The sequence below is a fragment of the Petaurus breviceps genome, unplaced genomic scaffold (genome assembly GCF_028583685.1).
Source record: "Petaurus breviceps papuanus isolate PSGF00001 unplaced genomic scaffold, PetGlider_PUasm1.0 404, whole genome shotgun sequence".
In the NCBI taxonomy this organism is placed as follows: domain Eukaryota; kingdom Metazoa; phylum Chordata; class Mammalia; order Diprotodontia; family Petauridae; genus Petaurus; species Petaurus breviceps.
In genome coordinates, this window is record NW_027186317.1 from 256743 (window position 1) to 269165 (window position 12423).

The window sequence follows — 12423 nt, forward strand, 5'->3', positions numbered from 1 at the left end:
GTGTGTGTGTCTGTGTGTCTCTGTGTGTGTCTGTGTGTGTCTCTGTGTGTCTCTGTGTGTGTCTCTGTGTGTCTGTGTGTGTGTCTCTGTGTGTGTCTGTGTGTCTCTGTGTGTGCCTGTGTGTTTGTGTGTGTCTCTATGTGTGTCTCTGTGTGTCTGTGTGTTTGTGTGTGTCTCTGTGTGTGTCTCTGTGTGTTTCTGTGTTTGTACTTTTAATGAAGACAAGCTGCTCCCAGTCTCTATGTGAAACCAGCCAGTCATAGCAACTGTTACCTACCTGCCATCAAGACTAACCAAGAGGGCAGAGTAGGAGGAAGCACAATCAGACTTTCTCCTACAAAGTTCTAATAAACTGACTAGACTGAATCCTAATCAGTGAAGCTAAGAAAACCAAATATAGTGAGTCATGTTTCCAGCCTAAGTTGTCAAAGAAAGCCAGGAAGATCTGTAAACACTGGGGGTCAGAGGCAGCCAGGAGCAGATCTATAAAGAAAGTCTCAAAGAAGAACATGGCTCAGCTTCAAGTTCATCCAGAATTCCTAGAAGAAATGAAGAATAGTCTTGTAATATTTAAAATGATTTTATAAATTAAATGAGTGCAATGGGGAAAAAAATAGAAAAGAAATGAGAGCTATGGAAGAAAGAATTGGAAAAAATGTAACAGCTTGGCACAAGACATACAAAAGCTTGCCAAAGCATCAAATACCCTGAAAATTAGAGTGGATGAAACAGAAGTTACAGCCTCCAGGAGATAAAAAGAAATATTAAAACAAAGTCAAAAGTGTGAAAAAATAGAAGAAAATATAAAGTATACCATATGGAAAATAATTAATATCTTTGTAAAAACTAATTGATATGAATTTGTCAATCAATGTGGGAGGGAACACACTGGCTAGAGGGGCATAAGTGGTTATTTTTGAAGCCAGGAATCCTTGGGGCTACTCTTAAAATTCTGAAGGCACGAGTAGTCAGCCACCCTCTGGGAACACAGGCAGCCAACATGGTGTGAATTGGGCCACTGGCCCCAAAGAGAAACAGGTTCTTTTCAAACAAAATGTCTCTCATCCACCCATCAAAATTGTTAAAGATTCTTTATACGATATAACAACAGAAATAACCTTGTTCAATGACCCTGGTGATCACAATCAGGCAAGGCATATGTGATAGGACCAGAGTTCCCACCATTCATTTCCCCACACTAGGGATTTGTTTTCCCTAAAAGGCAATAAAACTGTCCTTTTGACCTCATTGGCTTCTGCCTCTCTGGACACAGCTTCCTGGTCACCTAAGTATATTGAACATAGCACCCACATGGAATTGGCCCACCTTTATTGCCAGCATTTGCTTAAGACAAGGATGTCATGTAACTAGCTCTGATGTTAATGGTTAAGATGCAAATTCCAGCTGTATCCCCAGTGTTTATTATTTTACCTGATGCAAATCCTCCCCGCTTGCTCTCTATTCTTTGGTATATAAATCATTACCTTTCCATGGCATCCATCCCTCCTATCTGTGGTACCAAAGCCCATTGTCATTGCTCAGTTGCTCATCCCTGTTTTTGAAGAGGACCGATGACATCATGAGTGGAGTCTTGATCTGTGCGTGAATTGGATTTAAGTGAGCCTGAGTTACTGCAGATTGTTAACCTTTCTTTCCCTGAGTCATTGAAGTCCAGTGGCAAGACCAAAGTCAGGACAACTGGCAGTGGCCAGAGATGCCGTGGGTGACCTTGGCATGTTTGATGTCTGACCAAGCTCCCAGTGCTCCATGGCACCTGTTTCAGCTGCCCTCATGGCCATCGGCACATCCATTCTGCCAGGGGAAATCTTCACATGCTTGGGGTAGACATCCCCCCAAGTCACGGACATGTTTGAGGCCGGTCGGTTACTCTCAGCCAGGCTTAGCCCATCTGCCGAGGTGGTTTTACTGGGGTGTGGTCACTGCACATGACATAGCTTCTTGGAGCCCCAGGTGAGAGCTGGGGGAAGGTGACATGGCCAGACCGTGGAGGCCGTGCCTAGGAGGAGCCTGACTGTGCGCTCCCAGGAACTGCTCCCCCCAGCAGCGCTTGTCCCTACGCAGAACATGCCTCTTCACATCTGTTTCTTAGAACTTAACCAAACCATCGCTGCTATGGACACACCTCCAAAGGAGGGCTCCACTCCATTTGCCCTTCCCCAAATGTGGTTTCCTCCCCTAGAACAGATAAGCCTTCCAGACACCTGAATTTGTCACATGCACACAGTAAGTGTTTAAGAAATGTGCCATCTGGTGGCCATCATGGATACTGCAGCCTCATAGGAAGGCTGTTCTACCCAGGTGGGAGAGAAACTGGACGAAGCGGTTAGCTCACTCCCAGTAGCTTCATTGGCTGCACAACTCAGCTACAGAGTATCCCCTCACTGCATAATTAACAGTGACACCCTGCCTTCCTACAGGCTTAGAGAAGGTTGAGATTAGATACAGTAACATGTGTGCATTGCTTCAGACTTGTCTCACTCTCTGTGACTCTATTTGCCTAACTTCTTAACTAGTCTAATCTGCACCTTTCTCTCTCTCATTGTCCTGAATGGTCCTCACACTATCCTGTGTGTGTGCCTCTATGCCTCTGGCTCTGTGTGTCCCTTTTGTGACTTTGCAGGTGTGTCTCTCCCTTTAGCTACATGACTGTCTCTGAACATTCCTGAGATCTCTGCCTCTTGCCCCCAGTTTATGACTCTGGCCAGTCTGTGTCTCTCTGTCTCTTTTCATATTGCTCATGGTTAGACAGTCCAAGATAATCTCAGTCTCAGTCTAATTGGTGGGTCAGCCTCTTTCTTTGTCCGCTTGTGTCTGTCTCTGACTTTCTAGAACCAGTCTTCATGTTTCTCCTGGTGTCCATCCATATCTCTCTTTCAGACCCTTAGGACCATTCTTCCCTTTCCCTATCCAAACCCTTTTGCTGAACTGACACGATGCACTATCAATCATTGTCCCTGTCCCTAAGGTAACACCAATTAAAGCCACATCCCTGTAAGTGCCCCTGCCTTGAACAGCAAGATGGCTTAGTGGGTAGAGTGCTGTACCTGGAGTCAGGAAGACCTGAGTTCAAATGTGACCTCAGACACTTACTAGCTATGTGACCCTGGGCAAGTCACTTCCCCCTTGTTTCCTCATTTTAAAAAATGGAGCTAATAATAGCAACTGCCCCACAGAGTTGTGAGGATCCAGTGAGATGAATTCGTTAAGTGTTTAGCACCAACAAATGGCCTCCCACAGTCTGGCCACAGGAGCAGCAGAATGGGCAGAGATTGTCCGGGCTTCGTCCACAGATACTGCTGCCAATCACGTTTCTCAACACACAGAAGCATGCAGAAGCCTAGCTTGTTAAACGCTCAGAGCACAGATCCACAGCATGCAAAGGCCAGTGGGGTCTGAGCAGCAGCTTCAATCACTCCATCTGGGTGCTCAGGGAGGACTAGACTCTGGGAGGAGCCTGCTGAGCCCTTCTCATGCACCTTTGGCGTCACCTTCCCCCGGGCACATGTCAGTGCTATGCCAATGTTGGTTCTTGTTATTTTCATTGTTAGCTGGCCCTCTCCCCATCAGTGACTGCCCTAGCCTGATCACAGGGCCTGTGCCTTTCTGCTGTGCTGCCCTGAGCCTGCAGACAGCCAAAAAGCCTGGGTCAAGGAGTTAGCAAACTCTGGTTGGCATGAAAAAGACTGTATACACAGCCTCATCTCACCTGCTCCCCAAGTAGCTGGGAGCATTAGTGGAGCCTGGAAGCCCCACCCCTCGGCATCTCCTGAATAGGCCCCCTTCTCTCCCGTGCCCACCCTGGGGCAGGCCCTCATCACCTCACACCAGGACAATCACAGTACCTGCTGGGGGATCTGCCTGCCTCCAGTCCATCCTCCATCCTAAAACAGGCCTAATCATGCAGCCCCCTATTCACTAAACTCCCCTGGTTCCCTAAGGCCTCCAGGATCAAATACAAAACACTGTTTGGCATTCGAAGCTCTTCCTCACCTGCCTCCTCACACCTCACTCCCCTACACAGCCTCTTCCATCCAGGGACACTGGGCTCCTGGCTGTTGTGAACAAGACCGTCCATCTCCTGGTACTTCTCAGCTCCGCCTCCCAGCTTCCCTGGCTTCCTTCAGGTCGCAGCTAAACTGCCATCTTCTGCAGGAAGGCTCTGCTGCCTTCCTTCCCGTCTATACTTTCTCTTCAGCCTGCATGTTGCCTGTTTACACGTAATTGTTTGCATGTTGTCGCCCCAGTTAGACTGGAACCCTCCTGGAGGGCAGGGACTGTCTTTTGCCTCTTTTGTATCCCAGTGCTTAGCACAGTGCCTGGCACACAGTAGATGCCCAACACATGTTTATTGACTGAGCTGGGTATGACTCAAGAAATGTCAGCGCTGGGAGGGTCTTGGGAACCTTAAGGTATGGGCACTGAATGAGACCACAAAACACAGAACATTGGAAAATAGCCATGAATGCAGAAGTTGGGAAGATTCATTAAAGACCATCTAGTTCAACACAGCCATTTTACAGGCAAGTAAACTAAGGCCAAGAAAAGGAAATGCTCTGCTGGGCCGGAATCTGGAGAAGGTGGAACAGAATCTGATCTCATGATTTCCAGTCCAACCCTTTTTCCTCTACCTCTTGCAATTTTTCTGAGGGAGGGTAGTGGCCCAAAATGGACTTTGTCCTGTTTGCAATTTAGCTGGTCAGGCCCAGAGGGGAGGAAGCAATAGTGATGAGTCAGCAGCCATTCTGAACTAGCCAGTGACCTTGGCTAGAGGAATGACCTGACGGGGACAGCTGCCATTGGCCAAGGAAGCATGAGGTGGGGGAGGGGGAGTGAGCTCAGAGCATCCCTGCTCTTTTAAGAGACTTCCCAACCTTCCCTTGGCTGTAGCCTCTCTGCACAAAGAAGAGCCTTGGTCCTGGGCCAGGAAGGAGAAGAAAGGAACCATGGCTGCGGGGCTCGCTATTCTGCTTGTTCTAGGTGAGTCAGTCGGCACCCTGGGGGCCATCTCTTTCCTGCTCTGAGGCTGCTTCCTCAGCCAGGTGCTCATTCTCCTCCCTTTCCATTCTTGGTTCCATGGTGGAGCCGGTGAACGAACGTGAGGCCAGCCTCCACCCTTGAGTCTCTCACTCCCTTGTCCTGAGGCACAGCCACCATCAGCCTTCTCCACTCTCCTAGGTGTGCCCCCTCAGGACCACTAGAGAAAGTCATCATGCAAACTGAGGCTGCCTGGCCATCCCTATCCAGCTCCCAAAGCTGGAGCTACACGAGTTCTCCAGCCTCCCCAAATACCCCATGGGCTCTCCAGTCTCCACCTCCAGAACCCCCCCCCCCCTCTCCTCCTCCTGTCTCTTCCAGGAGCTCTTCCTCATTCCTGCTACAAGTGGTCTTCGTTCTCACCTCTGAGCTCTTCTCTCCCTTCAGGCCACCATCCCTCCTCCTCTGCCCAGACTCCCTCCCCAGTGTGGATGTCCTCAGTGCCATGCTTGAACCCTACAGTGTCCTCTACTCCCTAATTCACTCAGACTCACGAGCTGCTGAACAGAGCCAGAGGACAGCATGCCACCCCCTTCTACAGACTTTTCTGGTGCTCAGTGTCATCAGACACTTCTGTCAAACAGAAGATGATAGTCCCTGAAATGCCCATCTCACACAGCGGGCACCACGCTCAGAATGAAATGCCGCGTGCCCAGAGCTCGGCAGAGGCCACTCACTATCAGCTCTTCTTCTCACCATTTCTTTTCATTCAAACATGCTGTGACTCTGCCCTGTATCCTACAGGACTTTGGCTGGGCCCAGAGATGGAGGCAGAAGCAGCCACATGTGAGTGAGTCCATAAGATCCAGACCCACACAGCCCCAGGGGGCAGGAGGGAAGGTGGGAGCCAAGGAGAAAGAGGGAAGGTGGGAACCAAGGAGGAAGGAGATGAGGTGGGAGCCAAGGGGGAAGGAGGGAAGGAGGGAGCCAAGGGGGAAGGAGGGAAGGAGGGAGCCAAGGGGGAAGGAGGGAAGGAGGGAGCCAAGGGGGAAGGAGGGAAGGAGGGAGCCAAGGGGGAAGGAGGGATATCTGGACAGGTGCAAGGAGCTCTAAAATGAGCAGGAGAAACCACTCGACCTTTCTCCCTTATCCCTCTACACCAGGTGATGTAGGCTACTGCCCACATTCTCATTGCTTGATCTCTAGGACTGACCATGGAAAGTTCCTGGGCTTGTGGGGAGCAGGGGCCCCCAGGCTTAGGAAAGTCTAGCTCCAGTCTCTGGAACCAGAGGCAGGGGAACCACTAACCACAGGATGCCCCCCACCATCACCCTCCCATTTGCTCTGTCTCTATAGAGCTCAGTGGGTAGAGCACTGGGCCTGGAGTCGGGAAGACCTGAGTTCAAATCTGGCTTCAGACATTTAACAAGTTGTGTGTCCCTGGGCAAGTCTCTTCAGCACTGTCTGCCTCAGTTACCTCCTCTGTAAAGTAGAGATAAGAATAACACCTATCCTCCAAGGTAGTTGTGAGAACTGGGGTTTTCCCTTTCTTTCCTACCAAATTCATGCCTTTGGTCCCTTCCTAGTTCTGCCCTTCTCTCTTCTGCAGGCTCTGACATTCGGTGCAGGCCCCTCTGAGTACTCAGTACAGTGCCCGGCACATCGGAATAATAATTACAGCTAACCTTTTTGTAACACCTACTATGTGCTGGGCACCATGCTGACTACTTTATACATATCTCATTTGATCCTCATAACAACCCTGAGAGGTAAACACTCTTATCATCCCCTTTTTACAGATGAGGAAACTGAAGCAAATAGAAGTTAGGTCTAGTAGTAGACTCAATAAATTCTCTGGGAACTCTCACAGATATAGACACGACTCCTCGCCTCTGGATAGAGTCTGAATCCCCATCCAGACCCTGGGACAACGTGACCCTCCAGTGCATGGTCACTGATACTCTGGCAATGAAATTCCAGCTGTTCAAAGATGGGGAAGTCTTCTCTTCTCTCTCTGCCCTTGGACCCTATGCCAGGTTCCCACTGGGGCCAGTGACAGCTGCCAACAAGGGTGTTTACAGATGCCAGATCCAAGAGACAGAAGACCACTGGGGTCTAGTGAGTGACCCAGTGGAGGTGACAGGGACAGGTGAGTGGGGAGGGATGTAGGTCTCCAAACTCTGAACTCTGCCCTTCAGGGTTAATAGGTGGGAAATGGGAGATCATAGGGGAGGAGGAGGCTGAGTGCCCCAAATGTTCACTGCCAACATCTGTCTTCCACTCTACCTTTCTTCTTTTTCCTTTCTGCGCCAGGTGATGTAGGCTACTGCCCACATTCTCATCACTTGATCTCGGAGACTGACCATGGAAGGCTCCTGGGGTTGTGGGGAGCAGGGGCCCCCAGGCTTAGGAAAGCTCTAGCTCCAGGCTCTAGAACCAGAGGCAGGGGAACCACTAACCACAGGATGCCTGCCTCCCACCATCACTTGACCATTTGCTCTCTCTCCCTTTTTCTCTCTGTGTTTCTTTCTTCTCTCTCTCCTTCTGTCTGTCTCTTGTCTCCATCTCTCGGACTGTTTCCCTTCTCTGCCGTTCTCTCTGTAGGAAAGCAGCACAATGTGAGGACAAAGAGCCCGAGAGGGGAGTTCCAAGTTGGGGGTTCTGGTTCTGTCTCTAACCTACTGCACGTCCCCACCGAAATCCCTTCCCCTTGTGCCTCAGTTTACCCCGCTGTAACATGAGGGGCTCGGACGTAGTCAGATGTAGTCTCTACATCAATTGGTTTTGTTTAACTTTTTCTTTCTTACAAGGAAAGGTGCTGAAGGAAGGGACAGTGCAGTGTGACTGCCAAGCGAGCAAGCACATAGATAACAAACCCAACAGAGCCAAGCTCAAAGCCTCTTTGCCTAAATCTCCATGTCTATTTGCACCTCCCTATTGGCCGCATCTAGACAGACTCGGCAGATGCAGGATGCACATGGCAAACACCAGCCCCTAGAGCCGACAAGGGCGGATTTGGGGCTTAGTCACAGCACAGCCTGTGTGCTGCCTTCCCCTCCTACTGCCCATGTTTCCTGATCTGAGCTTCTGAGCTCAGGTGTTCTTCACCTGTCTAGGTTCTAGGTTCCATGTTCTCAGATGCTCTACCATTCTTGATCCCAACAGAGCTTCTCCCTGCACCCTCCCTCCGGGCTGAACCTGGACCTTGGATCCTCCATGGCTTGGAGACTAAACTGTGCTGCCAGGGGGGGCTGCTGGGCATGACCTTTGAACTGCACCAGGAAGGAGAGCAGGAGCCTGTAGACAGCTCCAGCACCCCAGACACAGAAGCCACCTTCATCATTAGGAACCCTGGGAACTACACCTGTCAGTACCGGCCATCCACGATGGCCTCTGGGGTGAAGTCAGCACCCAGTGAAACCATAAACATCATGATACCAGGTGAGGGCAGAGAGCAGGGCTAGAGACCCCGGACAGGAGCCCATACCCAGCTCAGGAGACACTCCTCCAACCACAGCCCTCTGGGTACCCCTGGGGAGGGAAATTCCAAGAGCCTTAGAGGAATCTAGAGGGAGTCAAGAGGCTCAGAAAGACTGAGACTCAAAGTGGGGGAGGAGAGAGGTGGAAGAAGGGGAGGAGGAGGAGGGGGAGAGAAGTGGGAGGGGAGGGAAAGGGAAGGGGAAGGAGGAGGGGGAGGGGAGGGGGAGGAGGAGAAGGGAGAGGAGGAGAGAGGAGGAAGAGAGGGGCAAGGGGGAGGAGGAGAAAGACTCTCAGGAAGCTGAGAAGTAACCAGATGGAGGAAGGCTAGCAGAGGGGGAGCTGCCACATCACACTGGTCAGCTCCCTTGGAGCTTCAAACCCACTTAGACCCCTGGCTCATTTTCACAGGCACCTCTCCCTCCAATCCTGCACTGGGGCACCCCCACTTGTCAGGCCCCCCAGCCTTTGCTCAGTCCTCCCATCCTTGACCCCTCTGCAGCTTCTGGCACTGTGTGCTGCTTTTCCCTCCCTTGTTTTCATAGACACCAGGCTCTTGTGCTCCCTCACTGATTTCTCCTCCCTCACTGATCTCTCCTCCCTCACTGATCTCTCCTCCCTCACTAAGGAGAGCAGCTCTGGGGTCTCGTCCTCCATGTGCACACCCCACAGTGCGAGCACCAGAAGTGGGTGCATAGAGTGGGTCTGGTGGGTGGTGAATGGAAGGCAGCATCTGTCTGATGAGCTTGACTCCAATTCCCCATTCAGACTCCCTACCAAAGCCCTCTCTCAAATCTTGGGACAACCTGGTCATCAGGTCTGGTGGCTCCGTGACCTTCCGGTGCAGGGCAATGTTCTCAGGACTGGAATTCAAGCTGTTTAAAGATGGAGAGGAGGTGTTTGTCCCTAGTATGTCTTCAACAGACCCCCAGAGGATTGACTTCCACCTGACAGATCTGGAACCCGGGGCCGGTGGCAAGTACAGCTGCCGGTACCGGTTTAGGAATGGGCCACTGATCTGGTCAGAAGACAGCGAGTCCCTGGAGCTTGTCCTGAGCACAGGTGAGCAGGGCCAGGGGAGGAGGAGGAAAGGACTCTGGTGAAGCTGGCATCCAGCCCCTCACTTTTCTTCTTCTTTTTTCATGTTATTTTTTTGCCCTTTTTTTGGAAAGGGAAATGGGGAGTAAGTGACTTGCCCAAGGTCTCATGGCTAGGTTTTTTTTGTGTGTTAAGTGTCTGAGGTCACATTTGAACTCAGGTCCTCTTGACTCCAGGGCTGGTGCTCTATTCACTGCACCACCTAGCCACCCCTAAATTCACATTTTTTTTTTTTGCTTTTTGGAGGGCATTTGGGGTTAAGTGACTTGCTCAAAGTCCCACGGCTAGTAAATGTGTCAAGTGTCTGAGGCCAGATTTGAACTCAGGTCCTCCTGACTCCAGGGCTGGTGCTCTATTCACTGTGCTACCTAGCCACCCTCAGCCCCTCACTTTTCAATCAACCAATTAATCAGTATTTATGAAGTGCCTACTATGTGCTAGGCTAAACACTGGGAGAAACAAAAAGAGGGAAAAGACAGGCCTGCCCTCCAGGAGCTTACAGTCTAATGGGAGAGACAACATGCAAACAGAAAGACACAGATAGTTGAGTAAACTGAGGCGCAGCCAGGGAACTGACTTGCCCAAGGTCACTGGAAGTCAGTCACGGAGCGACAGTCCCTAGGGACAGCAGCAAAGACCAGGAGTCTTTGACCATGACCTCAGCTCCCCAGGGGCTGTTTGGGGCGAGGCCGTTCACCTCCAGGACCCCGTTCATGCCTCTGTTAGAGGGTGATGACCTCGCACCTCCCTGAGTAGCTGGCACAGTGTTTGACTGACGTAGGTGCTTATTGGAAATTTGCTAAGGACAGAATTGTGGTAGTTTGGGCATTTCCCCAGCACCTTCGAGTTTGCCAAACACTTGACATCCATTACCTCGCATAATCTTTACAATGACCTGTGGGAATCTGTCAGTGCCTTGGCGAGGGGCACACCTGGAGAATGTGTGCCAGATGGCATTCAAAGCCAGCTCCTCCTGATCGAAAGTCAGTGCTTTGTCTGTGATGTCATCCCTCAGACGAAGACGCGTTGGGACATGCATCAGAGGACCGGGGTCCGAATCCCATTCCCATCCCTAGTTACTCTGTGTTCTTGGGCCAGTTTCCCAACCTTCATCTATCAGAAGGGAAGGTGCCAGGTCAGCCCATCTGAAAGGTCCCATCAATGATCCCAAGGGCTGGTCCATGGTGTGGAACCAGAGGCATGACCCTATTAGCCTCAGGGTTCTGTATAAGAGAACACTGGGCTAGAGTGGAGGGTCTTGGGCCCCATCCCAGCTTGGCTGCAGAATCCATGAGCCCCCTGGCCTCCTGGTCTCATGCCCTCTGAAGCTGTTTTCTGCTCTGTGCAGTAAGATGGTCTTGATTTCATCATTGCAAGGGCGTTCCTTTCCTGACTTTCAAAGTTTTATGTTCTGAGGTCCCTTCTGACGCTATTGTTCTCTGTCTTAAGGCCCCTCTGAATTCTGGCCTACCATGTTCTGTATCCTAAGGCCCCTCCGAGTTCTGACGTTCCATGTTCCGTACTCAAAGGCCCTCCTCTCCCCTGGACTGCTTTACATGTTCTGTGTTCTAAGGCCCCTCCCAGTTCTGACTTTCCATGTTCTCTGTGCAGACTCCTCCTGAGGCTAACATTGTGTGACTTTTTCTATTTCTAGGAACATTAGCCAAACCCTCCCTCTCAGTGCAGCCCCCGGACTCCGTGATTTCTCGAGGGACCAATGTAACGCTCCAATGCCAGGGGTCCCACCCCAACATGAGGTTCGCCCTGCTGAAAAAAGGCTCAAGTGAGCCCGTGCAGATTTTGAGCCCTGCTGGGTCCCGCACTGACTTTGTCCTCTCTGACACCATGGCTGAAGACTCAGGCAGTTACAGCTGCATTTACTTTGAGACAGTCGCCCCATTCGCTGGGTCCCCAGCAAGCGAGGCTGTGGAGGTTCAAGTTGATGGTGAGGGGAAGGGCCGGGCTTTCTAGAAGATGGGGGAGTGGGCCGGAATATCTGTAGAAGCAAAGGGTTGGAAAGGGTCTGAGAGCCAGAACTCACAGGTCCCCTCCCCTCCTGAAGATACATGGAGCGTTAGAGCTGGCAGGTACCATGGTCAGTTCCTTCGAGGCCAGCTAATGCCAACTCCTCCCTCCCCCCCCCACAACCACTGGACAGAGAGCACAGACTGAGGCCTTAGAAAGTGGTATTGTGGATCAGGATGGGAGGACAGCATTTCAGAGACAGAGGGAAGCGCTGGGTGCCAGCTAGCCCAGCTCACACTGAAGAAAAGTCAGACCACCCATAATGGGGAGACCCTGTTGGACAAGGATCTAAGGCTCCACTCACAGCCGGTCCTGGCAGAGCTGCCTGACAGACCCTCAGACTCTCCTACCCTCACTACATCTGTCTGCTCCTGAAGGGTCCCCCTCCTGCCCCTCCTCCATTCGGTCATCCCCCTCCCTCCAGCCCCTCCTCCATTGGGCAGCCCAGGGCACTTCTCCATGTCGCCTCTTTGCCCAAGCAGCTCCAGGATCCCACTGTTGTCTTGGGGATCACACATAAGCTCCTTTCTTTAGCCTTTTAAGACCCTTCACGTTGGCTTCTTCTTGCGTTTCTGGTTTACACCCAACTGCTCCCTGCCTGTCAGCTATCCAGCACCACTGGGCTTCTCCACCATGACCAGCCATAGGCTACCTCTGGGGTTTCACATGACTTTCCCTCTTTGATGTCCCAGACTCAGCTCCAGTCATTTCTTCTGCAGGCAGTCTCTCCTGATTCTCCTGCCACTGGCCTTTGGTGTTCTGGGCCTTCCATCTAAGCGATACACACACACACACACACACACACACACACACACACACACACACACA

At 51.4% G+C, this 12423-nt stretch overlaps 1 protein-coding gene across 1 annotated transcript in view; it reads left to right on the top strand.

The window, feature by feature from the left end:
- Nucleotides 1-4878: 4878 nt before the first annotated feature.
- Nucleotides 4879-12423, top strand: part of LOC138171028 (venom metalloproteinase inhibitor DM43-like) — a 10387-nt gene continuing 2842 nt past the window's right edge. The window contains exons 1-6 of the mRNA XM_069100481.1: nucleotides 4879-4998; nucleotides 5800-5841; nucleotides 6866-7144; nucleotides 8161-8436; nucleotides 9241-9534; nucleotides 11225-11515. Of these exons, the coding sequence (XP_068956582.1) occupies nucleotides 4965-4998; nucleotides 5800-5841; nucleotides 6866-7144; nucleotides 8161-8436; nucleotides 9241-9534; nucleotides 11225-11515 (1216 nt within the window). The 5' untranslated portion in view covers nucleotides 4879-4964. The remainder of the gene's footprint in view (nucleotides 4999-5799; nucleotides 5842-6865; nucleotides 7145-8160; nucleotides 8437-9240; nucleotides 9535-11224; nucleotides 11516-12423) is intronic.